At 48.6% G+C, this 27,974-nt stretch overlaps 1 protein-coding gene across 5 annotated transcripts in view; it reads right to left on the bottom strand.

Annotated features, from left to right (window-relative positions):
• The window catches only part of ttc28 (tetratricopeptide repeat domain 28), a 965,957-nt gene that overhangs the window by 293,304 nt on the left and 644,679 nt on the right, over positions 1-27,974 (bottom strand). For all 5 annotated transcript variants that reach the window (XM_038780339.1, XM_038780595.1, XM_038780507.1 and 2 more), the window contains one exon: positions 13,394-13,901. In XM_038780339.1, the coding sequence (XP_038636267.1) occupies positions 13,394-13,901 (508 nt within the window). The remainder of the gene's footprint in view (positions 1-13,393; positions 13,902-27,974) is intronic.

Raw genomic sequence — 27,974 nt, 5'->3', positions numbered from 1 at the left:
CGTGCATGCGCGTGGGTTGCCGTCTTGCGCCAGCCCCGATGCAACTTTGGGGAGTGCCCGGTGCTGAGGAACATAGACCCCCACCAGGATAAGCCCACCCTTGGGGAAGGAGGCAGAAGACAGGAAATTATAGGCCGGTTAGCCTGATTTCGGTAGTTGGTAAGATTTTAGAGGCGATTGTTAAAGATGAGATTGCGGAGTACCTTGAAGCGCATGATAAAATAGGTGTGGTGGTATAACTAGGAGGTATACGGTACCTATCTGCCATTGGTGCAGAGCACTCGCTTCCCATTGGCTCAGTTCGGTCATGTGCCTCTCTGCTGATTGGTTGAGGCTAGTCATGTGACTGCTCACCCATTGGCCGAGAGGCAAGAAGTCCCGCCTACGAGGTGGGGTATAAGAACCCGTAGGACCCGGCAGTTGGCATTTCTCTGTAAGTCGACTGTCGGGCACACAACTAGTTGATTAAAGCCTGATATATGGAACTTCTTCACGACTCGAGTCCAATTGATGGTACACCAATAGGACTGAGTCAGCACGGCTTCATCAAGGAGAGGTCATGTCTGACAAATCTGTTAGAATTCTTTGACGATGTAACAAGAAAGTTAGACAAAGGAGAAACAGTGCACATAATCTATTTAAATTTCCAGAGGCCTTTGACAAGGTGTGGTATAGGAGGACGTTAAATAAGTTAAGAGCCCATGGTGTTCAGGGTAAGTTACTGGCATGGATAGAGGATTGGCTGACTGGCAGAGAGTGGGGATAAAGGTATCCTTTTCAGGATGGCAGCCAGTGACTAATGGTGTGCCTCAGGGGTCGGTGCTGGGACCACAACTTTTCACAATATAATATCAAGAATCTTTATTGTCACAAGTAGGCTTACATTAACACTATAATAAAGTTACTATGAAAAGCCCCTAGTCGTCACATTCTGGCACCTGTTCAGGTACACTGAGGGAGAATTCCGAATGTCCAATTCACTTAACAGCACGGGCGGAATTCTCCGCTCGCCACGTGGCGTGGAAGAACCGTGGAAGGGCCTACCGACATTTTTTACGCCCCCCATGATTCCCCCCCCCCCCCCCCCCCCGGCCACCCGCTCGGAAAATTCGCCGCATTTCACGGCGAACAGCAATTCTCCGAGCCCGATGGGCCGAGCGGCCGGCCCTTCATGCCCGTTTCACCACGGCAGCAACCACACCTGGTTGCTGCATTCGTGAAACGGGCGCCAGATGCCCGTTTGGGGCATTTAGGGGCCCGATTTGGACGGGAGCACCGCGACTGTGCTCGGAAGGGGACAGGCACTCGATCGGTGGCCACCGATCGTCGGGCCAGCGTCCAAAACGGACGCACTCTTTCCCCTCCGCCGCCCGGCAAAATCAAGCCGCCACGTCTTGCCGGGCGGCGGAGGGGAAAGACGGCACCGCGCATGCGCGGGTTCGTGCCGTCTGCACGCTGATGTCATCCGCGCATGCGCGGATGACATCAGAAAAGCGCCATTTCTGCGTCATTTCCGGCGCGACACGGTCGCGGCCGGGAACCCGCTCCTAGCCCCACGGGTAGGGGTGAATTAGGTGCAGGGAGCGGGCCCGATTTTTATCGGGAGCGTAGAATACCACCCCCCGTCTTTCAGGACTTCTGTGAGAATACCGGAGCACCTTGAGGAAACCCGTGCAGACACGGGGAGAATGTGCAGACTCCGCACAGACAGTGACCCAAGCCAGGAATCGAACCTGGGACCCTGGTACTGTGACGCAACATTGTTACCCATTGTGCTACCATGCCGCCCATAAATTAACGATCTGGAAGAAGGAACTGAGATCACTGTTGCTAAGATGGCAGATGATACGAAGATATGCAGAGGGACAGGTAATATTAAGGAAGCAGGGGGGTGCAGAAAGACTAGAACAGGCTAGGAGCGTGGGCAAAGAAGTGGCAGGTGGAATACAATGTGGAAAGGTGTGAGGTTATGCACTTTGGAAGGAAGAATGGAGGCATAGACTATTTTGAAAATGGCAAAAGGCTTAGGAAATCAGAGGCACAAAGGGACTTGGGAGTCCTTGTTCAAGATTCTCTTCAGGTTGAGGTGCAGGTTGAGTCAGCAGTTAGGAAGGCAAATGCAATGTTAGCAATCATGTCGCAAGTGCTAGAATACAAGAGCAGGGATGTACTTCTGAGGCTGTATAAGGCTCTGGTCAGACCCCATTTGGAGTATTGTGAGCAGTTTTGAACCCCATATCTAAGGAAGGAAGTTCTGCCCTTGGAAAGGGTCCAGAGGAGGTTCACAACAATGATCCCTGGAATGAACAGCTTGTCAAATGAGGAGCGGTTGAGGACTGTGGGTCTGTACTCTTTGGAGTTTAGAAGGATATGGGGGGATCTTATTGAAATTTACAGGATACTGAGAGGCCTAGATAGAGTGGACGTGGACAGGATGTTTCCACTTGTCGGAAAAACTAAACCCAAGGCCATAGCCTCAGAGTGAAGGGATAATCCTTTAAAACTGAGATGAGGAGGAATTTCTTTAGCCAGAGGGTGGTGAATCTGTGGAACTCTTTGCCGCAGAAGGCTGTGGAGTCCAAATCGCTACGTGTCTTTAAGACAGAGATAGATAGGTTCTTGATTGATAAGGGGATCAGGGGTTATGGCGAATAGGGATGAGAAAAATATCAGCCGTAATTGAATGGAGGAGCAGACTCAATGGGCCGAGTGGCTTAATTCTGATCTTATGTCTTCAGTCTTATGGTCCTTATCCTTTTTTAACAAAAACAAAATGGATACCTGTTCCATCATCACCAGGAGCACTCCTTTAATCACAGCATCTTCGAACATTTCTACCAACAGCCGTGCCAGCCTATCCAAAATCTTTTTGTAAAACTCTACTGGGAACCCATCTGGCCCCAATGCCTTGCCCAGTTGCATGTTCCCAATCGCCACCAAACCTCCTCTATCTCCAATGGCTCTTCCAGCCCTGCCCTCTCTTCCTCTCCTACCCTAGGACACACCACACCACCCCGCCCTGCCCCCCCAACACCCACACACACACACAAAGAAATCCCTCTTCTCATCCCCAGAGGGATCCAACCTATACAACATGTTGTAAAATTCCTCAAATGCCTTGTTCACCTGCTCCGGTGCCACTATCAATTCCCCCACTCCACCCTCGACCTGTACAATCCCTCATGCAGCCACCTGCCGGCAGATCTGGCCATCCAGCAAATGACTAGCCTTCTCCTCATATTCACACACTGCACCCTTCGCCCGCCTTAACTGCCAAACCGACTTCCCTATGGACAGACGGGCAAACCCTTCACTGCAATTCCTTCCTCCTCGCCAGAGGTTCCGGAGTAGGATCCTCGACATAAGACATAGGAGCAGAAATAGGCCACTCGGCCCATCGAGTCTGCTCCGCCATTCAATCATGGCGAATATTTTTCTCATCCCCATTCTCCTGCCGTCTCCCCATAACCCCTGATCCCCTTATTGATCAAAAACCTATCTATCGCATATTTTCCATCCACCTCCAGAATTCCCTCCACTAGCCGCTCCTTCTCCTCTCTTCCCTCCCTGTCCACCTGAGCCTAAAACAAGATGATTTTGCCCCTCATTACCGCCATCAGCGTCTCCCAGGCCACTGATGGCGAGACCTTCCCGCTCCTGTTAAACCCCACATAGTCATCAATCACGTTCCTAATTTTTACGCAAAAAATTCAGATTCTGCCAGTAGCCCCACACCCAATCTCCACCTTGGTCTCTGTGCCGGCCCCTCCTCTAGGATCACATCCATCAATTGCCGAGTATTCCGCTTTCCTCACTCTCGACAACAACAACTTCCTCATACTGAAGAAGTCGATCTTTGAGTACACATTATGCATCAGGAAATAAAGAAAGAATACTCCCACCCCGCGGACGCGAAAACATCCACGGATCTGTTTCCTCTATCTCCGTCACAAAAGCAGCCAACACACCCCCCGCCCAGAGGTGGTCGGCAAGCGCAGTTTACATCTATCCATCTTCGGATTCAGCACTGTACTGTGGATGGAGGGAGTGGATGTTTAAGACAGTGGGAGGGATGCCTATCAAGTGACTATTTTATCCAGAATGGAGCTGGGCTTCCTGAGTGTTGTTGGAGCTGCACACATCCAGGTATCACATTCCTGACCTGTGGCTTGTAGATGGTGGACAGGCTTTGGGAGTCAGGGCGTGAGTTACTCGCTGCAGATTCCTAGCCTCTGACCTGCTCTTGTGACCACAGTATTGCCCCAACACACACACATTTTGCTGCATTAAAGGTGCTATGTAAATAAACGTTGTTACTGGTAAAAGGAAAAAAGTAACTTAGTTTCATCTTTTATGATTTGTGCATTTTTCTACAAACCTACACTCCACATCAGATCAATTTCAAATCAATATGTCTCCATTTTTCACGCAAAGATTTATTTACTTGCGCCAGTGAAAAAAGTGTATTTACTCGCGATAAGTAAAGAAACATCTTCCAAAGAAACAATCGTAACACACTCCCCTCACTGATTTTCAAATACTTTCACTAGAATCATACATTTCCCTTTCTCCCTCCCCAACATTGCGAGTCCAACAGGTTTGTTTCAAACCGGCATCTCCACATCATAACATTGCGAGTGACACGATTGGGAGATCAACTAATTACTCCAAAAAAAATCATCATAGATACCACGGCTGATTTCCAACCACGTAATCTAATTTCAAGATTTCCGTGATGTTTGCAAACATTTGACTCTGGCTGTAAGGTTGTGTGTGTGATGTGCTGATTTGCTAATGTGAGACTTACTCCTTTTGATGTAAATTGACTAAAGCACAGTGTACTCTGATAGTTAAATTGGCTGTTAAAACCCCACAGCATTAATAATAGGAGAGAGTTCTCCTGGTCCCCTTTATTCCCTCCGATCACACCAGAGAAATTGAATAACTTGCTGTGCATCTAATCATCATTTAGCATCCTGCTGTGAGCACAATGGCTGCTACATCTGCCTACGTAACAACAGTCACTGAACTTCAAAAGGAATTAAATGTATGTGAAGCGGTCTAAGATACTTCTGTGTGATGGAATCATTTACAAAAATATATTCACTGGATTATGATTCTGGCAATATAACATTCATTGCTAATTTCTGAGACGGTGAGGATTGGTCTTTTCCTTGAATCATTGCAGTTCCCAGGATATTATTACTGCTGCTATATTATTGCAAGTCTTTTGATGTACAATTTGTTATTTGGAACACATCAATCAGATGTTCGTCTTCTAATTATTCAGGCATGCATTAGATGCTGAGATGATTTGTCATGTGAAATCTTTTATTTCCTATATATTGTAATGCAGAACAATGATCAGTGAATACTGTAATTAAGAAGAACTTGGGAACCTTTCAGTCCAGTCCAGGAGATGTAAAATAGAGGCCCCGGGGCTATACCATATGCCCGTGAGTTCCTCGGAGTGGCAGTCAGAGTAAATTGTTATAGAAAGCGCTGGTTCACCTGACCTTCCTGGCTCAGGCTTTTAAAAATGCCGGCGCAACCGGTTTTCAGAATGCCACCGTCCTGCCCATGCGTGCCCCCTCAGATGGATATAACAGTGCACAGGCCCAGAGACCAGTGGGGCAGGCCATTTCCTCTGGATGTCACCGCACTGTTCCAAGAGCAGATTTCTTTTTAAATCAATGGAGTTTTCCTGCCAGAAGAGGAGGCAGAGAGCAGGTCACATGCCCGGCACTCCGGGCGAGAAATTACTAAGGCGAGATTCCCCCATTTTAATAATAATAATAATAATAATAATCGCTTATTGTCACGAATAGGCTTCAATGAAGTTACTGTGAAAAGCCCCTAGTCGTCACATTCCGGCGCCTGTCCGGGGAGGCCGGTACTGGAATTGAACCTGCGCTGCTGGCCTTGTTCTGCATTACAAGCCAGCTATTTAGCCCACTGTGCTAAACCAGCCACCGTAGCTGCCAGCAAGCAACAGGACTGTGAAGAACTGAAGATGGATCATTTTTGAATAAGGAAGAGTGGGCCGAGACACAAACAGGCCAGGATCCCACAACTGAATCTGCGGGAGAGAGCTTTCAGGAGTGTCCACAGCAGGGCAAAGCTGTGTTGGTGTGAGCTCCAAGTCCTCTGATGAACAACTCATACAGAAATGTAACACTGAATGACAAAGCAAGTGAAATTGAGGACCAAGCAGGCTTTCCTGTCACATTAAAGGTAAGCAAAAATGGTGGGTCGTGAAGTTTGGGCAGCGTGGGTTCCGAAGGTCGGCTGGTTGGTAAAAATGGGTCCCTGGAAAAAAAAGTTTAAAAAACACTGGCCTATAATATCATAAGTGCATGCTTCGATATTAAGTATTATTAGGAACCTTACATTTCACGAAACAAAATCCAAGGTAATGGATTTTTATCCACCATCATCATCATTGCGTACTTCAACATGAAGGAATATGAGGGACTCTTCACTCCAGCAGGAAAATCTAAGAATATTTTTTCACAAAATCGCTTGGTACTATAGAGCTTTTCACCTTGCACTTATCAGGGCAAATGCAAGAACGCTAAATTTCTAACAATCACAAATTCTAAGTACCACATCAAAGCTCATAATGTGGCTCATTTACACTTGCTCGAGGTGATGTACATTTAAACACAAAGACCTGTTCACTGCAAACAGAAGGAAAATGTTCAAGTCGGAGTATTTTTTGAATTACCTGGAAACTTTCCCCATGGCACCACCTCAGCCCATCCAAGTTGAGTAGCCAACCAATCAGCACCACTTCCCCTCCCCCCACCCGTGGTATGAATTGTTGCAATTGTTTGAAATTGGGCAATCTTGTGTTTGTCCTGCTGAATGCAAGGTGAAAAGCTTCATTGATTGATTTCTGCCTTTCTCTGCTGTGCACTTAATGGACACTTACCTGCTGGATCAATTCAAAATGCCGATACATACGCACTGTGTTTCCTGCAGTTTAAAAGACTTGATGATTTCTTTCAATCAACAGATAATTTCTCAGATACCAATACATTGATTTTTAAAAAAAGATAAAGCTTTCATCCCTTTGTTTGCAAGTTTTGTTGGATTATTTCATTAAACAGGGTTCCTACTACATAGAGATTAAAATGTTTAGCTGAATAATAACATAGGGTTTTGCATTAAATATCCATCATATGGGAAACAGACAAACAAAAACTACCTAATATTCATTTCAATAGGAATGTGACCCTATATCAATGTACTTAACTGCTAATTTCAAATATACCATAAGACATAAGAGCAGAATTAGGCCACTCAGCCCATCGAGTCTGCTCCGCCATTCAATCATGGCTGATATTTTCTCATCCCCATTCTCCTGCCTTCTCACCATAACCCCAGATCCCGTTATTAATCAAGAACTTTCTGCGGCAAAGAGTTCCACAGATTCGTCACCCTCTTGCATTTGCCTTCCTAACTGTTGACTGAACCTGTACGTTAACCTTAAGAGAATCACGAACAAGGGGCGGGATTCTCCACGAACTGGCAGGGCGGGCAACTCCGGCACGAAGGAGTGGCGTGAATCACGTTGGGCTGCCCTGAAGGTCCGGAATCCTCCGCACCTTCAGGGGCTAGGCCAGCGACGGAGTGGTTTGCGTCGTGACGGCCGGCGCCGAAGGGGCTTGGCGCCACGCCAACCGGACCTCCGCCGGCCGGTGGAAGTTGGCGCATGCGCGGGAGCACCAGCGTGTGCTGGCATCATCATCATCCCAGCACATGCGCAGAGGGCTTCATCTCCGCGTCGGCCATCACAGACTGTTACAGCGGCCAACGCAGAGGAATAGAGTGCCCCCAGGGCACAGGCCCGCCCGCAGATCGGTGGGTCCCGATCGTGGGCCAGGCCACCAGGGGGGCACACCCCGGGGCCAGATCCCCCCCGCCCGCACAGCCAGGTCCTGCAGGTAAGTACCTGTCGTAACATACACCGGCGGGACAGGCCGAAATCGGGCGATCAATCGGCCCACTGTGGACCAGAGAATCGTTGGGGGAGCCGCTGCCAGCGGCCGCCGACCAGCGCGGCGCGATTCCCGCCCCCGCCAAATCCCCGGCGCCGGAGAATTCGGCAGCCGGCAGGGGCGGGATTCACGCCGCCCCCCGGCGATTCTCCGACCCGGCGGGGAGTCGGAGAATCCCGCCCAACGACACCCAAGTCCTTTTGTGCTTCTGATTTCCGAAACATTTCCCCATTCAGAAAATAGTCTATGCCTCCATTCCTCCTTGCAATGTGCATAACCTCACACTTTTCCACAGTGTATTTCATCTGCCACTTCTTTGCCCACTCTCCTAGCTTGTCCAAATCTTTCTGCAGCCCCCCTGCTTCCTCAATATTACCTGTCCCTCTAAAGATCTTTGTATCATCTGCAAACTTAGCAACAGTTCCTTCAATTCTTTCTTTCAGATCATTAATGTATATTGTGAAAAGTTGTGACTCCAGCACCAAACCCTGAGGCACACCACTAGTCACCGGCTGCCATTCTGAAGTCGGCCAATCCTCTAACCATACCAGGATCTTCCCTAAACACCATGGGCGCGATTCTCCCAAAACGGGAGAAATCGTAAGGCTGGCGTCAAACCCGGGCGGGTTTGACGCCAGCGCGCCTCTTCCCGACCGGGAACCGATTCTGGTCCCCGGTCGGGGCTAGCAGCCCGACACCGCAAGCTCCGGCATCACGGGCTTAACGAATTTCGTTAAGCCCGCTTGCCGGAGTTAGCGCCGGCTGACGCGTCATATGACGTCAGCCGCGCATGCGCGGATTGGAAGACTCCAACCCACGCATGCGCGGATGACGTCATCGCGTATTTGCGCGAAACCCGCGCATGCGCGGGCCGGGTTGCCCCTCAGCCGCCCCGTGAATGGATACTGCGGGGCGGCGGAAGGACAAATAGTGCGCGGGCATCGGGCCCGCTGCCCGCGATCGGTGCCCACCGATCGCGGGCCCATGGCACCCTTGGCACGGCCGTGGTACTGCCGTGCCAATCGGTGCCATGGTTATAAAAAGCGAGTTGTTCCCGTCGTTTTTACGAACGGCCAGACCAGGTCTGTTTGCCGTTCGTAAAAACAGCGTAAAGGGCTGGGACTTCGGCCCATCGAACAGCTGTGAATCGCTGCCGGCCGTAAAAAAACGGCGGCAGCGATTCGTGTCGGGAGTTGGGGGGGGGGGGGGAGAGAATAGCGGGAGGGCGGGAAAAATGTCGGGAAGGCCCTCCCGCTATTCTCCGACCCGTCGTGGGGGTCGGAGAATTTCGCCCCATGGGCTCTTAACTTATTTAACAGTCTCCTAAACGGCACCTTGTCAAAGGTCTTCTGGCAATATAACTAAATCACGTCCACTGCTTCTCCTTTGTCTAACTTCCTTGTTACTTCCTCAAAGAACTCTAACAGATTTGTCAGACATGAGCTCCCTTTGACAAAGTCGTGCGTACTTAGTCCTATTTTATCATGCACTTCCAAGTACTCCGTGATCTCATCTTTAACAACTGACTCTAAAATCTTACCAATGACGGAAGTCAGACTAACCGGCCTATAATTTCCCATCTTCTGCTTCCCTTCCTTCTTAAACAATGGTGTTACATTAGCCACTTTCCAGTCCTCTGGAACCCTTCCTGCCTCCAGGATTCCTGAAAGATCACCACCAGTGCCTCCACAATCTCCTCAGCTATCTCTTTTAGAACCCTGGGGTGTAGTCCATCTGGTCCAGGTGATTTATCCACCTTCAAACCTTTCAGTTTCCCCAGAACCTTCTCCTTAGCGATGGCCCCTGCACTCGCCTCTGCCCCCTGATTCTCCTGGAGCCTCTGGCATCCCACTGGTGTCTTCCACCGTGAAGACTGATGCAAAGTAACCAATCAGGTCCTCTGCCAATTCTTTGTTTCCTATTATTATTTCTACAGCCACATTTTCCAGTGGTCCAATGTCTATTTTTGCCTCTCTCTTACCTTTTATGTATTGAAAAAAACTTTTCCTATCTTCTTTTATATTACTAACTAGCTTACACTCATATTTCATCTCTCCCCTTATTGCTTTTTTAGTTGTCCTCTGGCAGCTTTTCAAGGATTCTCAATCCTTTGGCTTCCCACTAATCCTCGCCACTGTGTATGCTTTTTCTTTTACTTCTATGCTGTCCTTGACATCCTCGTCAACCATGGATACCTTGTATTCCCCAAGCATGTTTCCTCCTCCTTGGTATGAATTTCTGTTGTGCCTCTTGAATAACCACCAAAAATTGCCAACCTACCAGACGGTCTCGATCCACAGTTTGCCTGTCACCACAACCGGTCCACAGAAGACGCTATCTCACTGGCTCTGCAATCAATACTCGAACACCTCGACAACAAGGACATGTAAGACTGCTGTTCATAGACTACAGCTCCGCCTTCAACACCATTATCCCAACAAGACTAATAACCAAACTCTGCAATCTTGGACTTGAACCCTCCCTGTGCAGCTGGATCCTCGACTTCCTCACTGTCAAGATAGGCAACAGCACTTCCTCCACAATAGTCTCTATCTGATGGACGTACTATGTACGTACTGTATACGTTCCTCGGCCGCAGAAAAATACTTTTCACTGTACTTCGGTACATGTGACAATAAATCAAATCAAATCAAATCAACTCCTGCCATTTCTGTTCCTCTGTCTTCCCTACTAGGCTCCTTTTCTAATCAACTCTGGCCAGCTCCTCCCTCATGTCTTTGTAGTTACCCTTATTTAATTGTAATACCATTACATCTGGGGCAGGATTCTGTAATCCCGCGGCACAGTATCCACGCCGCCATAAACGCCGTTGCGTTTTACAACGGCATGAACAGGCCGACCTGACAACAAATTCTGGCCCTTACAAGGGGCCAGCAGGGCACTGGAGTGGTTCACACTGCTCCAGCTGCTGATCTCGGCGCGTACTGGGCGCCATGTGATCCGCGCATGCACAGTGGCACCGTCGCCAACGCACGCATGCGCAGTGGCTTCCTTCAACGCGCCGGCCCCAACGCAACATGGCACAAGACTACAGGGGCCGGCACGTAGGAAAGGAGGCTCCCAGCCTCCTGTCCCGGTTGGCCCAATTGCGGGCCAGGCCATATCGGAGTCAGACCTCCCCTCCCCCCCCCCCCCCCCTCACAGGCTGTCCCCCTGACCCTTCCATGCCAAGGTCCCGCCGGCTGACAGCTGGTGTGGCCAGCGCCGGCGGGATTTGCCATTTTCACCACGGCCGCTCGGCCTATCCCGGGCCGAGAATCGGTGTGGGGCCCCCATAGAGCGACCCCTGTCTGGCGTCCCGCCAACCACGCGGCGCAAAGGGTGCCGATTCTCCGTTCTCGGGGCGGCGCGGCGTGATTCGCGCCGGTCGCGAGGATTCTCCTGCCCGGCCCCTGATTCCAGTTTCTCCCTTTCAAACTGCAGGGTAAATTCTATCATATTGTGGTCACTGCTCCCTTGGGGTTCTTTCACCTCAAGATCCCCAATCTAGTCTGACTCATTACATAATCACCAAATCCAGAATTGCCCGTCCCCTCGTGCGCTCTATCACAAGCTGCTCCAGAAACACCATCTCTTAAACATTCCACAAATTTATTTTCTTGGGATCCACTACCGACCTCATTTTCCCAGTCCACCTGCATATCGAAGTCCCCCATGATTATTGTGATATTGCTTTTTTAACAAGCTTTCTCTGTCTCCTGATTTATTTTCTGCCCCACATGCTGAGTATTGCTAGGGGCCCTGTACATAACTCCCATCAGGGTCTTTTTACCTTTGCGATTCCTCAATTCTACCCACAGAGATTCTATGCCTTCTGATCCTATATCGCTCCTTGCTATCGATTTATCTTCATTCTTTACTAACATTGATTGGTACTCATTGGTACCATTTGCCTTTGAATTAGTACATCACAGGTTCAAGCCCAATTACAGAAACTTGGATATGTAACTTCGGTTGGTACTGAAGTGGGATATGAAAGACTTGATTCACCGTCAGAAGTGGTGGTCTTTTAAACAAGGTCTTTATGCTCGTCTTCCTCCCAGACAAGTGTAAAAGATCGAGGCCAGAATTCTCCACCCACAGGATTCCTGGCGGCTTGGGGTGGCTTCAATGGGAAATTCCATTGACTAGTGGCGGGAAGAGGGAAAGCCGCCACCAGCGAACGGCATTCCACCGAGAAGCATGTGGCTGGGAGATTGGAGAATTCCATCCCCCAATGTCCGGAAGATCCCGTTCAAGGGAGAACATGTGGACTTATCCTGATGCCTTGGCCAACATTTAACCTCAATTAGCATCGCACAGCTTTTCATTTATTTCTAATTCTATTAGTGGGACCTTATTTTATGCAAATGTCCATTCTTATCTATAACAACACTGACTACACTTGGGAAGTAATTTGTTTGCTGAAGTGCATTGGAAAATCCTGACAACGGGCACTTGGCTCAGTTGAGTCAATTGGTACCCGCCAGACTGAAGAAAGTTTTTTACCTCAACATGGGAGATGTCGCGAACTACAATGAATAACAAGCTCTAGCGCCTAAACTCTCATTCCTCTTCCAAGTCACAAAGGAGAAAGTGCACATTGTCAGATATGGTGAATTCAGCAATTGAGGCCTCCCCAAAATCTGAAACTTCTATATTTGAAAACTGTCTAAATTCTTAGAATTTAGTGCACAAGGAAGCCATTTGGCCCATTGAGTCTGCACCGACCGTCTGAAAGAGCACCCTACTTCAGGGCATTCCCACCTCCCTATCCCCGTAACCCAATAACCTCACCTAACCTGCGCACTAAGGGGCAAATTAACAAGGCCAATCCATCTAACTTGCATATCTTTGGAATGTAGGAGGAAACCACAGCACCCAGAGGAAACCCACGCATACACGGAGTGAAAGTGCAAACTCCACACGCAGTCACCCATGGTCGGTATTGAACCCGGTCCCTGGTGCTGTGAGGCAGAATACGCTAAACATAAGTGTAGCAAACTCTGAACAAAGACCGATGCAATGCTGTGATAAAGAAGCCAAGTTGTAGTCAAACTCTTACTATTATAATACCAAGTGGGCCACAGATGAATTCCCAGTAGGGATTCATCTCAATAAAATATATTTACTTATTTAATAGATCTTCAGAAAGAATCAAAGAGAAAACTGCTTAAAAAACAGGTTTGCAATAACAGAACTTATTATAATGAAGCCTGACTGCAATTGTTTTGATTTCCAGAGGTCCACACACCACAGTAAAACCTCACAGGAAATCTGTGTGGTATGCTCTGTTAACCCTCAAGAGTAGTTACAATTTTGATGTTGACAACTTGTAATGTATATTTTTGAATGATATCTAACCCCTTCTGGAAAGGATTCTTTCTTACCAAGATTGGAGGAGGCCCGTCCCTCTGCTGCACGATCCTTCAGGTTCTCTGCGATATTCAGCTGTTGCTCGTGGTACTGCTTCGCTCTCTCCAAATGCTGCATGCATCGTGCTGCGTGACCCAGCCCTGCATACGCTCTCATCTCAATTGCCTTCTCGTCTAGCTCCTGTGCTAATTCCAGCACGTGGTTGTGGTAGGACATTGCTTTGTCAAAGTTCCTCCTGTAGTGATAGGCACTGCCGAGGTTACTATAGGCCCGTGCTTCCTCTCGCTTGTTCCCCAGTTCCTTCGCAATTCTGAGGTGCTGCTCATGGCACTGTACTGCATTTTCAAAGTCGCCCATTGCTATATAAACAGCTCCCATATTGCCCAGTTCTCTGGCTTCCGAGAGTTCGTCTTTGGATTGTTTAGCTAGAAGGACACACTGTTTGTGACTGGCCAGTGCGTTAGGGTAGTCTCCGATGGCTGTGTAGACATGGCCCAGACTGCTCAATGCTGAAGAGGCTGCCTGAAATGGAGAAATAAAAGGTTACTTCATAAACATGGAAGTCCATTAAAAGGTGCTTATGTGCGCTATAAGCAACCGATGCACTTCAGGAAGCAAGCCAGTCGACTATGATATGGTTATGCAAAAATGGTTTTAGTAAGACAATACTATAAAATCTCTCAATTTCTTGCTGCAGGGCTCAAAACTAATTGAAAAAGGAAGTGTATTCATATGAATGGTAAATTCATACTTCAAAATGCATTCCAAATATCTATTTTTAAAATATACACTGGTCAGGTCCTACTGAGAATTTGTGGAAAGTGCCCAAGTTAGGAAGGAAAAGCATAATTTTTTTTTAAATGCTGAAGCTGAGGACCTAAGAAACAGATTTTCAATTGACGGTCCATGTACCCGACAGCAGAACATTCAAATGTTTTGACTTCACAGGTTCTATAGATGTGCACTATAAAGCCTCGTGAGCCACATATAAAATATAAATTAATATTTCCCTCAAATTTCCCTTAAATGCAGGGGCTGGTTTAGCACACTGGGCTAAATTGCTGGCTTTTAAAGCAGACCAAGGCAGGCCAGCAGCACGGTTCAATTCCCGTACCAGCCTCCCCGAACAGGCACCGGAATGTGGCGACTAGGGGCTTTTCACAGTAACTTCATTGAAGCCTACTCATGACAATAAGCGATTTTCATTTCATTTCATTTCAATTGCATACATCTCCATTACAGATACTGGCAGGTCGAATTCAAATTTAGGGTGCATTCACCAATAAGTCAACTATACAAAGGGCAGCCCTTTCCCAACCTCAATTAAAACAGAACAAACCAGCAGGTAAGAAGTGTAAGTACAAATATAAGCTACCTGGACTTCATAGGTGGTACTGCAGTGCATGTGGCCCATACACATCAGTTTGGGCACCAGGGCTTATGTGATTTGCAGTAAAACCCAAGTGTCCGTGACATCAGCAGTCATTCAATAGAATCATAGAATTCCGACAGTGCAGAAGGATGCCATACGACTCATCGAGTCTACACTGACCCTCTGAAAGAGCCCTTTACCTAGCCACCCCCCCCCCCCCCCTCCCCCCCTACTCCTGTAACCCCAGCTAACCTATACATCTTTGGACACTAAGGGACAATTTAGCATAACCAACCCACCTAACATGCACATCTCTGGACTGTGGGAGGAAACCCACGCAGACAAGAGGAGAAAGGGAAAACGCCATACAGTCAATGGAATTTTGGATCCGAACACGGTCCATGGTGCTGTTTGGCAGCAGTGCTAACCACTGTGCCGCCGTGCTGCCCCTGTGGAGCTGTGTGTATCCCAGATTATAATCAGTATCCACAGTGATGCAGTGGTTAGCACCGCTGCCTCATGACGCTGAGGACCCGGGTTCGATTCCGGCCCCGGCTCACTGTCCATGTGGAGTTTTCACATTCTCTCTGCGTCTGCTTGGTTCTCACCCCCACAACCCAAAGATGTGCAGGGTAGGTGGATTGGCCAAGCTAAATTGCCCCTTAATTGGAAAAAAAATTGGGTACTTTAAGTTTAAATAAATAATCAATGTCCATAAATTTTGGATTTCACAACTTCTCTTTTTTTAAAAGACAAAAACTTTTCAAACCCATTAATTAAGTTGTTCTACACCAGCAACACGATTTTCTGCAATGACAGAAATTTTTACTTGGGGTTGACTTTCAGAAGTTAGGATAGGGGTATTGGGGACCATGTCAATATTGGAAGAAAAAGAAAATTTACAAAGGCTGATGAATAAATATCAATTTATACCTCAGAGTTATTTTTGATTTTCCCAATAATGGAAAATGTCTGTCTGATTCTCAATACTGTTCACAAATAATGACCATCAGAAGCAGAGTGTATCAAATTTTAAGCTGAACTCCAAGGTTTAAGACCTTGGTAATACTGTTGCATCTTGTGAAGGATGAGGGAGAGAGAACGCTCAAGTTGGCAGTTGAACTCTACTGTGTGCATGCCATCTGTGACCACCAACAAAGCACCACAGGCTCCATTTTCTAAGATGTCCATGGTTCTAAGATAGCCAAGGTAACCTCACAATCTTAATTCAATTGGTCTCTATAGCAATGGAGCAGGTGGCTAAGGGGAAGAATTTGAATACATAGGAAAATTGGTCAAACAATTCTCCCATGGAAGACTTTTAGCATTGACGTCGCCAGACAAACATGATCTGTATCTAATTTACGTTTGACTCGAACCATTTTCAAACTACTCCAGTGTATAGAAACAATGCACAATGCCCATTCTTATGCTCTTCATTACATAAATTTGCAAAGTACTATTCCTTTGTAATCCTTCCTATTTAATAGGATTGCTGGCCTATGCTTAAAATTAAACAAAATGATCTGGATTCAAAAATGAACACCATCTAATCATATTTTTAAAATGTACACCATCTAATCATAATTTTAAAATGTACAATGCATTGTCACATATTTGCAGAAGCAATGGCAACATTTCGAATACCACATACCTCATCAGAGGTTTACATCGACTTTCTTTTTATTCAGATTTAATTGTTATAAGGAGCCGATACACCTGCAGTTTACAGAAATTTTGACTCTAAAGTTAATTTTGAGTATATATTTGTCAAATGGATCGATTGCAAAACTAAATCAGCGAACAGCAGTTGGTGTTTAAGTGCTGGCAAGTCCAATGGTGCCACAATTATGAAGGAGGTTGTTGTAGATGGGATATTTGATGCAATATGACAGGCCATATGGCAATATATTGGATTATAACCAATATGAATATATAACTAGCATGTACAAATGAATTCCACAAGACATATACAATCTTGAATGAATGAAACATATTTCTCAGGGATATTTGGAATTCTGTAGCTCCTAAATTTCTCAATTTGCATTGGTCTTGTTGTATTTGGCACAGCAGCATGGAACTTGAATACGCTGTACAGTTTCTGGCAAAGGTAAACATTACCTGGGGGTGGGGGGTATTGGTAAGCCCCTTAATTACATGATCCATCATACTAAATGAAACCAGGTGAGTCTTGCAGCATACAAATCCCTATCCATGAAATAGATCACTTCCCGGGAAAAAAAAATCCTAGCCAATTAGAATTTTGTGAAAACTTGTGTTTGTTTGCTAACTTTTTTAAAATCTCACTTCAGACCATAAGACCATCAGACATAGGAGCAGAATTAGGCCATTCTGCCCATTCAATCATGGCTGATAGGTTTCTCATCCCCATTCTCCTGCCTTCTACCCATAACCCCATTTTTCTCTTTATACACACACACACACTCTAGCTGAAATCATCTAACTAAGCGTAAACCAGAGGTTGAACCTTCCTGGTCTGTATGGCTCAACTGCACACTGTTTCAAGTACTCAAGGAGATAACATTAAATAAGGATCACCTACAATCCCTCTTCATTCATGTACATGGACATCAGCTTGGCTCACTTGGTGGCAGTTTCACCTCTGCATCAAGCCCCACTATAAATCAACATATAATCCAGGCTGGCATTTGGTGCAGTCCCGAAGGAATAATCATTGTTGGAGATGCCGTCTTTCTGATGAAATATTAAACAGAGAACTTGGGCTCGATTCTCCGTAGGGAGGATCCTCCCTTTCGCTGGCAGCGGCGCACACACGCCCGCGGATTTCCCGATGGCGTGGGGGTGCCCACAATGGGAATCCCCATTGGCCGGCTACCGGGATGGAGGATCCTGCTCAAGGAGCCTATGGTCTACTCTTGTTCCTATTTCTTATGTTTGTATATATTGAGCTTGAGATAAAAAGAGAAGTTTAATTTTTCAGAGTAACTGGATACTTGCATCAAAACAAATGGGTGGGCCACTTGATTAAATACAGGGCCCAATACTCTGAAAAATGTTCCCATAAAGACAAAAGCAAAGCCCCATTTAAAAAAGAAAAACCCTCAATATAAAAAAATGAAGAACATAAAATCCCCTCCTTTTCATTGCCATCCTTTCCTTTCCACGAAGTTTGAAAACTGGGACCTGTTATCCCCAGCTCTTTAAATTTCCCCAGATAGAGAGCTAATTGATATCAAAATTGCTCTAAATCTACAAATCTACAAACAGCATTTTCCCACCCTCCAGGCCAAGGAAGTTTAAAAGATTTCAGCTGAGCCGTGTATCTGCCCTCTGTCTCTTCTTATATTGAGTCTAAAAGGGTGAGTCAATCTGCAGGAAAATCCCAGCAGATCGGGCAGCTTCTGTGGAGAGAGAAACAGAGCTAACGTTTCGAGTCCAATATGACTCTTGCTCGGAACCCTCAAAGAATGTTCCGAATTTCACGGAGTTGCGAGTTCATATTGGACCCGAAATGTTCACTCTGCTTCTCCCTTCACAGCTGCTGCCAGACCTGCTGAGTTTTATATATGATGTGGAGATGCCGGCGTTGGACTGGGGTGAGCACAGTAAGAAGTCTGACAACACCAGGTTAAAGTCCAACAGGTTTGTTTCAAATCACTAGCTCTCGGAGCACTGCTCCTTAGGTGAATGAGGAAGGGGCAGTGCTCTGAAAGCTAGTGATTTGAAACAAACCTGTTGGACTTTAACCTGGTGTTGTAAGGCTTCTTACTGAGTTTTATATTGTCCACACTGTTGTTAATGCTGTCTTTCAGAAGAGACACTGACCCTGCATAGCTGATCAGGTGGGCATAAAAGATTCCACAGCACGACTTTGGTGATTTCTCCCCCCGCATGTCCGAGCAAATACATATTCCTCAAACAACACTAAAACATTATCTGGTCATGTGTTTTACTGCTCAATGTGGGAGCTTGCTCAGTACAAACTGCCAACTGTCTTTCCTAAATCGCAAGTGTCCACACTTCAAAAGTATTTGGCTGCAGAGTGTTTTGAAATGTCCTGAATATGAAGCGATATAAAAGCAAGTTAGAATTCTGAATTCTCCCTCTGTATACCCAAACAGACGCCGGAATGTGGCGACTAGGAGCTTTTCACAGTAACTTCATTGCAGTGTTAATGTAAGCCTACTTATGACAATAAAGATTATTTATTTATTTAGTTCTTTCTTTATGCCTTAGCATTCAAAGCTCATTTCCAACATGGTTAGATTCAATTTCTAATAAACTGCAGCTAAAATCGCGATGTGCACTGAATATGAGAAGAAGCTGGCACAGATGAACGTGCTTTGTGGCATCTCAAATGTATGATAAGAGCTATATTAATAGATGTTCTTTCCTTATTTTGTTCCCTATTACAATAGCTTCCAGATTATAAATAACAAACAACAAAATTACGTTATCTCCTCTCTCTGTGTCAAGATCACAAGTGGATAGGCAGTTAAATTATTTCCAGGTCTCTGCCAATGACACTCCATCAATGTTTTCAGCTCCAGAAATTGTAGCTGGTAGTAAATATTTTATTATCTCTGCATCTACAGTAACAACTCATCTTTATACAGCAACTTTAACAGGCTAAAACATCTCAATGCATTATCAGACAACATTTGGTATTGAGCCGTACAGGGAGCTATTAAGGCAGGTGACCTAAAAGCAAGATTGGTTTTCAGGACCATCCTAAAGGAGGGGAGAAAGAGAGAGTCTTAGAGGTCAAGGAAGGGAATGTCTTGTCCTTGGGAATCCACAAAGCACTTGACGTGTGTTGCAGTTGTAAATATAAAGGCCTGGATTCTTCAGAAACCGGCGCGGCGGGCAACACCGACGTGAAGGAGTGGCGTCAACCACTCCGGCGTCTGGCCGCCCGAACGTGCGGAATCCTCCGCACCTTCAGGAGCTAGGCCGGCTCCGGAGTGGTTTGCGCCGCGTCCGCCGGCGCTGAAGGGGCTTGGCGCCACGCCAACCGGCGCTGTAGGGCCTCTGCCGGCCGGCGCGAGTTGGCGCATGCGCGGGAGCGCCAGCGTGTGCTGGCATCATCCCAGTGCATGCGCAGGGGGGGTTCGTCTCCGCACCGGCAATGGAGGACTGGTACACCAGCCCACACGGAGGAATAGAGTGCCCCAACGGCACAGGCCCGCCTGCAGATCGGTGGGTTCCGATCGCGAGCCAGGCCACCATGGGGGCACCCCCCCGGGGCCAGATCCCCCTGCGCGCCCCCCCCCCCCCCCCCCCCCCCCCCCCCCGAGGAGCCGGGAGGCCACCCGCGCAGCCAGGTCCCGCCATTAAGTACCTGTCGTAACATACGCCGGCGGGAGCATCCGAAAACGGGCGGCCACTCGGCCCATTGCGGGCCGGAGAATCGCCGGGGGGGTGCCGCTGCCAAAGGCCCCCGACCGGCGCGGCGCGATTGTTGCTGTAATGACCAAAGCCCACCATGTTGTGGATCCTCCAAACAGAATCACAGAAACGCACAGTGTAGAAGGGGCCCTTCAGCCCATCACCGTCCCACCTAATCCCATTTACCAGCACATGGCCCATAGCCTTGAATGTTATGACATGCCAAGAGCTCATTCATGTACCTTTTAAAGGATGTGCGGCAAACCGCCTCTATCACCCTCTCTAGACAGCCACGACCCTCTGGGGACAAAGGTTTTTTTCCTCACATTCCCCCTCACCTCTTGCCCCTCACCTTGAACTTGCGTCCTCTTGTGACTGACCCTTCAACTACAGGGAACAGCCGCTCCCTATCCACCCTGTCCATGCCCCTCATAATCTTGTACACCGCCCCTCAGTCTTCTCTGCTCCATTGAAAACAACCCAAGCCTATGCAATCTCTCTTCATAACTTAAGAGTTCTATCCCAGGCAATATCCTGGTGAATCTCCTCTGCACCCCCTCCAGTGCAATTACATCTTTCCAATATTGTGGCGACCAGAACTTCACACACTGTGGCCTCACCAAAGTTCTATGCGACATGATAAGGGCAAGTGTCAAAGAACAAAGAACAAAGAAAAGTACAGCACAGGAACAGGCCCTTCGGCCCTCCAAGTCCGTGCCGACCATGCTGCCCGTCTGAACTAAAATCTTCTACACTTGCTGGGTCCATATCCCTCTATTCCCATCCTATTCATGTATTTGTCAAGATGCCCCATAAATGTCACTATCATCCCTGCTTCCACCACCTTCTCCAGCAGCGAGTTCCAGGCACCCACTACCCTCTGTGTAAAAAACGTGTCTCGGACATCTCCTCTAAACCTTGCCCCTCGCACCTTGCACCTATGCCCCCTAGTAATTGACCCCTCTACCCTGAGGAAAAGCCTCTGACTATCCACTCTGTCTACACCCCTCATAATTTTGTAGACCTCAATCAGGTCGCCCCTCAACCTCCATCGTTCCAGTGAGAACAAACCGAGTTTATTCAACCGCTCCACATAGCTGATGCCCTCCATACCAGGCAACATCCTGGTAAATCTTTTCTGCACCCTCTCTAAAGCCTCCACATCCTTCTGGTAGTGTGGCGACCAGAATTGAACACTATACTCCAAGTGTGGCCTAACTAAGATTCTATAAAGCTGCAACATAGAACATAGAACATAGAACAGTACAGCACAGAACAGGCCCTTCGGCCCTCGATGTTGTGCCGAGCAATGCTCACCCCACTTAACCCACGTAACCCGTATACCCGTAACCCAACAATCCCCCCATTAACCTTACACTACGGGCAATTTAGCATGGCCAATCCACCTAACCCGCACATCTTTGGACTGTGGGAGGAAACCGGAGCACCCGGAGGAAACCCACGCACACACGGGAAGGACGTGCAGACTCCACACAGACAGTGACCCAGCCGGGAATCGAACCTGGGACCCTGGAGCTGTGAAGCATTGATGCTAACCACCATGCTACCGTGAGGCCCCAATTGACTTGCCAATTCTTATACTCAATGCCCCGGCCAATGAAGGCAAGCATGCCGTATGCCTTCTTGACTACCTTCTCCACCTGTGTTTCCCCTTTCAGTGACCTGTGGACCTGTACACCTAGATCTCTCTGACTTTCAATACTCTTGAGGGTTCTACCACATCCGCTTGGCGTGAAGCAGATTAGCATATTTAAATGATCATTTAAATATGCTGGAATGGTTTGAAGCTGGATTCTCTACCTTAACAGGGTTAAGGAAAACTAACAGGGTTAAGGAAAATCCCAAAGCTTTTTATTCTTATGTAAGGAGCAAGAGGGTAACTAGAGAAAGGATTGGCCCACTCAAAGACAAAAGAGGGAATTTATGCGTGGACTCAGAGGAAATGGGTGAGATTCTTAATGAGTACTTTGCATCGGTATTCACAAAGGAGAGGGACAAGACGGATGTTGAGGCTAGGGATGGATGTTTAAATACTCTAGGTCAAGTTGTCATACGGAAGGGGGAGGTTTTGGGTATTCTAAAAGACATTAAGGTGGACAAGTCCCCAGGACCGGATGGGATCTATCCCAGGTTCCTGAGGGAAGCGAGGGTCGAAATAGCTGGGGCCTTAAGAGATATCTTTGCAGCATCCTTGAGCACGGGTGAGGTCCCGGAGGACTGGAGAATTGCTAATGTTGTCCCTTTGTTTAAGAAGGGTAGTAGGGATAATCCAGGGAATTATAGACCTGTGAGCTTGACGTCAGTGGTAGGCAAAATGTTGAAGAAGATACTGAGGGATAGGATCTATTCACATCTGGAAGAAAATAGACTTATCAGTGATAGGCAGCATGGTTTTGTGCAGGGAAGGTCATGTCTTACAAACCTAATAGAATTCTTTGAGGAAGTGACAAAGTTAATTGATGAGGGAAGGGCTGTAGATGCCGTATACATGGACTTTAGTAAGGCGTTTGATAAGGTTTCCCATGGCAGGTTGATGGAAAAAGTGAAGTCGTATGGGGTTCAGGGTGTACTAGCTAGATGGATAAAGAACTGGCTGGGAAACAGGAGACAGAGAGTAGTGGTGGAAGGGAGTGTCTCAAAATGGAGAAGGGTGACTAGTGGTGTTCCACAGGGGTCCGTGCTCGGACCACTGCTGTTTGTGATCTACATAAATGACCTGGAGGAAGGGATAGGTGGTCTGATTAGCAACTTTGCAGATGATACTAAGATTGGTGGAGTTGCAGAGACTTCCGGTGTGCACCATGGAGTGAGTGATCACACAGAGGCAGCTCCTGCCCAAGGTTACAGAAAAGAGCTCTTTTTTGGGCGGCACGGGTTGGAATTTCTATGAAAAGGCATAGGTGAATGTTCGAGGAGTACTTTCCCCCAGGAATAGTATGTTTCTTTGTTATCAGACCCTCAGAAACGGTGCAAGATTGGGCTGAAGCAGCAGCAGACAAAAGCCTCTGCAAGCATGCAGGCGGGGGAAGGGCTACCTTAGAGGCCTCAAGCTGACTTGAGGGCCTTTATGAAAGCTGAATTCTAGCAGCAGAGGGAAGAACTGTGAAAAGATCTCACCAAGGCCATTGAAGAAGCGGGGCGGACTTCCGGTAGCGGTGATGCGGAGCTAAGCCGCACGTTCAGTGGCTCCCGCTATTTTCGGACTTTGGGGCTCTTTTAAGGGCTCGTAGTGGTGCTGTTTGGACTTTTCCCCATGTGGGAACACTCCTTCTCAGATTCGCCACCGGTGGATGGCCTGGACTAGGAGTGGAGCGGCTTTGGAAACTTCCGGTTGCGGCTATGCGGAGCTAAGCCGCACCGCAGCTCCCGCTACTTAAGGACTTTTGGGCCGATTTGAGGGCCCCAAATGGCGCTGTCTCGACGAATCCCGGTGGGGGAAGGTGTCTAGAGGAGCATTCCCCATAATTTATGGTGCTCACCCGGAGTGGGGTAAAGGAAAAAGCTGCAGCAGCTCCCCAAGAAAAGCGGGGGAAGAAGGACAAAATGGCGGCCGGCGGAACACCCGAGGACTGGTGGAAGTGGGCGCAGGAGCAGCAAGCCTCTCTTTTGCGCTGTTTTGCGGAGCTGAAGGCTGAGTTGCTGGACTCCCTGAATGCGACTACCAACAAGCTGCTTTGGACCCAGGCGGCCCAGGAGGTGTCCATTCGGGAGTTGCAGCAGCAGGCCGCTGAGCGGGAGGAGGAGGCCGTGGTCCTCGTGGGGAAAGTGGAGTTGCACGAGGCACTTCACAAAAAGTGGCAAGACCGCTTGGAGGAGCTGGACGTTCGCACGAGGCGAAAGAATTTGAGGATCCTGGGCCTGGCGGAGGGGCTGGAGGGGTCGGATCTCCCGTCGTACGTGACCACGATGTTGAGCTCGTTGATGGGAGCGGGGTCCTTCCATTTGCCCCTGGAGCTTGAGAGAGCTCACAGAGTGCTGGCCAGGAGGCCCAAGGCAAATGAACCCCCGAGGGCGGTGCTGGTGCGGTTCCATCAATTTAGTTGTTTAGGCATTTAGGGATTTAAAAGTTTATTGGATAAGCATATGGATGATAATGGTATAGTGTAGGTTAGATGTCCTTTAGTTTTTGACTTCCCATATCAGTGCAACATCGTGGGCCGAAGGGCCTGTACTGCGCTGTATCGTTCTATGTTCTATGTTAGTGACCGGGAGTGTGTGCTGCCCTGGGCCAAGAAAGTGAGGAGCAGCAAGTGGGAGAATTCGGTAGTGTGAATCTACCAGGACTGGAGTGCGGAGGTGGCAAAGCGGCGGGCCGGGTTCAACCGGACGAAGGCGGTGCTGCATGCCAAGCAGGTCAGATTTGGCGCTTGAGAAATTTGGGCTCCCCCCGGGAAACATGTTCAGGTATCTGCAGGTAAAGGCATTTGCTAGACGGCAGGTGGAGGGATTCCCTTCGCTTCCCGCGAGGGGGGGGTGAGTGACAGGGTGCTTTCGGGGGTCTGGGTCGTAGAGGGGAAGATATCTGATATCTACAAGGTTATGCAGGAGGCGGAAGAGGCGTCAGTAGAGGAGCTGAAAGCTAAGTGGGAGGGGGAACTGAGGGAACAGATCGAAGACGGGACATGGGCTGATGCCCTGAAGAGGGTTAATTCTTCCTCCTCGTGTGCGCGGCTTAGCCTCATCCAATTCAAGGGGCTGCACCGGGCCCACATGACTGGAACGAGGATGAGTAGGTTCTTTGCGGGTGAAGACAGGTGTGTCAGGTGCTCGGGGAGTCCAGCGAACCATGCCCATATGTTCTGGGCATGCCCGGCACTGGAGGAGTTCTGGAAGGGGGTGGCGAGGACGGTGTCGAGGGTGGTGGGATCCAGGGTCAAGCCAGGATGGGGACTCGCGATTTTTGGGATTGGGGTGGAGCCGGGAGTGCAGGAGGCGAAAGAGGCCGGTGTGCTGGCCTTTGCGTCCCTAGTAGCCCGGCGCAGGATCTTGCTACAATGAAGGATGCGAGGCCCCCAAGCGTGGAGACCTGGATCAATGACATGGCGGGTTTCATTAAGCTAGAGAAGGTCAAATTCGCCCTGAGAAGGTCGGTACAAGGGTTCTTTAGGCGGTGGCAACCTTTCATAGATCATAGAATTTACAGTGCAGAAGGAAGCCATTCGGCCCATCGAGTCTGCACCGGCTCCTGGAAAGAGCACCCAACCCAAGGTTAACACCTCCACCCTATCCCCATAACCCAGTAACCCCACCCAACACTAAGGGCAATTTTGGACACTAAGGGCAAAATGTATCATGTCCAATCCACCTAACTTGCACATCTTTGGACTGCGGGAGGAAACCGGAGCACCCGGAGGAAACCCACGCACACACGGGGAGGATGTGCAGACTCCGCACAGACAGTGACCCAAGCCGGAATCGAACCTGGGACCCTGGAGCTGTGAAGCGAGTGTGCTATCCACAATGCTACCGTGCTGCCACTTCCTCGACTTTCTGGCTCAACGATAGGGTACGGAGACAGTAGCAGCAGCAACCCGGGAGGGAGGGGGGGGAAGGGGGAGGGAAAAGTGGGGGGGGGGGGGGGGGGGGGGGGTAGATGATGACTATGTTTGTTTATTTAATTTTAATTTTTTTAAAAGTTCTTTAGTTGTTCATTGGGGTTGGGGGGGTGGGGGGATGTGATACATGCGTCGATACGGTCTGGGGGGTGTTACAGTTATTATGGGTTATTTTGTTGCATTTCATTGTTTGTTGTTATGTTTTATATTTTCTGTAAAAAATTCCAATAAAAATTATTTTAAAAAAAAGATTGGTGGAGTTGCAGATAGCGAGGAGGACTGTCAGAGAATACAACAAAATATAGATAGATTGGAGAGTTGGGCAGAGAAATGGCAGATGGAGTTCAATCCAGGCAAATGCGAGGTTATGCATTTTGGAAGATCAAATTCAAGAGCGGACTATATGGTCAATGGAAGGGTCTTGGGGAAAATTGATATCCAGAGAGATCTGGGAGTTCAGGTCCATTGTACCCTGAAGGTGGCAACGCAGGTTGATAGAGTGGTCAAGAAGGCATACAGCATGCTTGCCTTCATCGGACGGGGTACTGAGTACAAGAGTTGGCAGGTCATGTTACAGTTGTATAGGACTTTGGTTCGGCCACATTTGGAATACTGCGTGCAGTTCTGGTCGCCACATTACCAGAAGGATGTGGATGCCTTGGAGAGGGTGCAGAGGAGGTTCACCAGGATGTTGCCTGGTATGGAGGGTGCTAGCTATGAAGAAAGGTTGAGTAGATTAGGATTGTTTTCGTTGGAAAGACGGAGGTTGAGGGGGGACCTGATTGAGGTCTACAAAATTATGAGAGGTATGGACAGGGTAGATAGCAACAAGCTTTTCCCAAGAGTGGGGGTGTCAGTTACAAGGGGTCACGATTTCAAGGTGAGAGGGGTACGTTTAAGGGAGATGTGCGTGGAAAGTTTTTTACGCAGAGGGTGGTGGGTGCCTGGAACGCTTTACCAGCGGAGGTGGTAGAGGCGGGCACGATAGCATAATTTAAGAGGCATCTAGACAGGTATATGAATGGGCGGGAACAGAGGGAAGTAGACCTTGGAAAATAGGAGACAGGTTTAGATAAAGGATCTGGATTGGCGCAGGCTGGGAGGGCCGAAGGGCCTGTTCCTGTGCTGTAATTTTCTTTGTTCTTTGTTCTCCACCTGTGTTGCCCCTTTCCATCTGCCATCTTTCTGCCCAAGTCTCTAAACGATCTAAATCCTGCTGTATCCTCTGACAGTCCTCATCGCTATCCGCAATTCCACCAACCTTTGTGTCGTCTGCAAACTTACTAATCAGACCAGTTATATTTTCCTCCAAATCATTCACTTATACTATGAACAAAGGTCCCAGCACTGATCCCTGCGGAACACCACTAGTCACAGCCCTCCTATCAGAAAAGCATCCTTCCATTGCTACTCTCTGCCTTCTATGACCCAGCCAGTTCTGTATCCACCTTGCCAGCTCACCTCTTATCCCGTGTGACTTCACCTTTTGTACCAGTGTCAAATATGCCTTTTTCACCACTCTATTAACCTGCACTTCTGCCTTCAGAGATCTATGGACAAACACGCCAAAGTCCTCAGAACTTCCCTGTGCCATGCCGTTTATTGAACACTTCCTTGTCAAATTACTCCTTCCAAAGTCTATCACTTCACACTTTTTAGAGTCAAATTCCACGGGCGGGATTCTCTCAACCTTGGGCTGGGCCGGTGAATTCCCACGACCGGGCAACGCCGCCCTGACGCTGGTATGCGATTCTCCGCAGAGCCATCGGCGGCGGCGTGGTTGGCACGGCGTCGGTCGCGGGCCGCTCTATGCAGCCGGCCCGCCGATTCTCGGGCCGGGATGGGTCGAGCGGCATTCATGGCAACGCGGAGTCTCGCTGGTGCTGTCCACACCTGCTGACAGCCGGCGGGAACTCAGCGTAGGAGGGTCGGGTGGCGGCCTGTGGGGGTGGGGGGGGGGAGAAGGGCTCCGACCCCGGAGAGGGGCTCCGATGCTGCCTGGCCCGCGATCGGTGCCCACCGATTGGCGGGCCGGCCTCCCTGGTTGGGGGACTAATTTCCTACGCGCTGGGCCCGGTAGCCCTGTGTCATGTTGCGTCGGGGCCGGCGCGTTGAAGGAAGCCACTGCGCATGCGCGGATCCCACGGTGCCCAGTTCACGCCGGGATCGGCAGCTGGAGTGGTGTGATCCGCTCCAGCGCCATGATGGCCCCCTGTAGGTGATCCAGTCTAGGTCAGTGATCCAGTCTAGGTCAGTGCCAGTGTAGGTCAGTGATCC

Source organism: Scyliorhinus canicula, chromosome 1, assembly GCF_902713615.1.
Source record: "Scyliorhinus canicula chromosome 1, sScyCan1.1, whole genome shotgun sequence".
NCBI lineage: Eukaryota > Metazoa > Chordata > Chondrichthyes > Carcharhiniformes > Scyliorhinidae > Scyliorhinus > Scyliorhinus canicula.
This window is presented reverse-complemented; position numbering and strand designations above follow the sequence as displayed.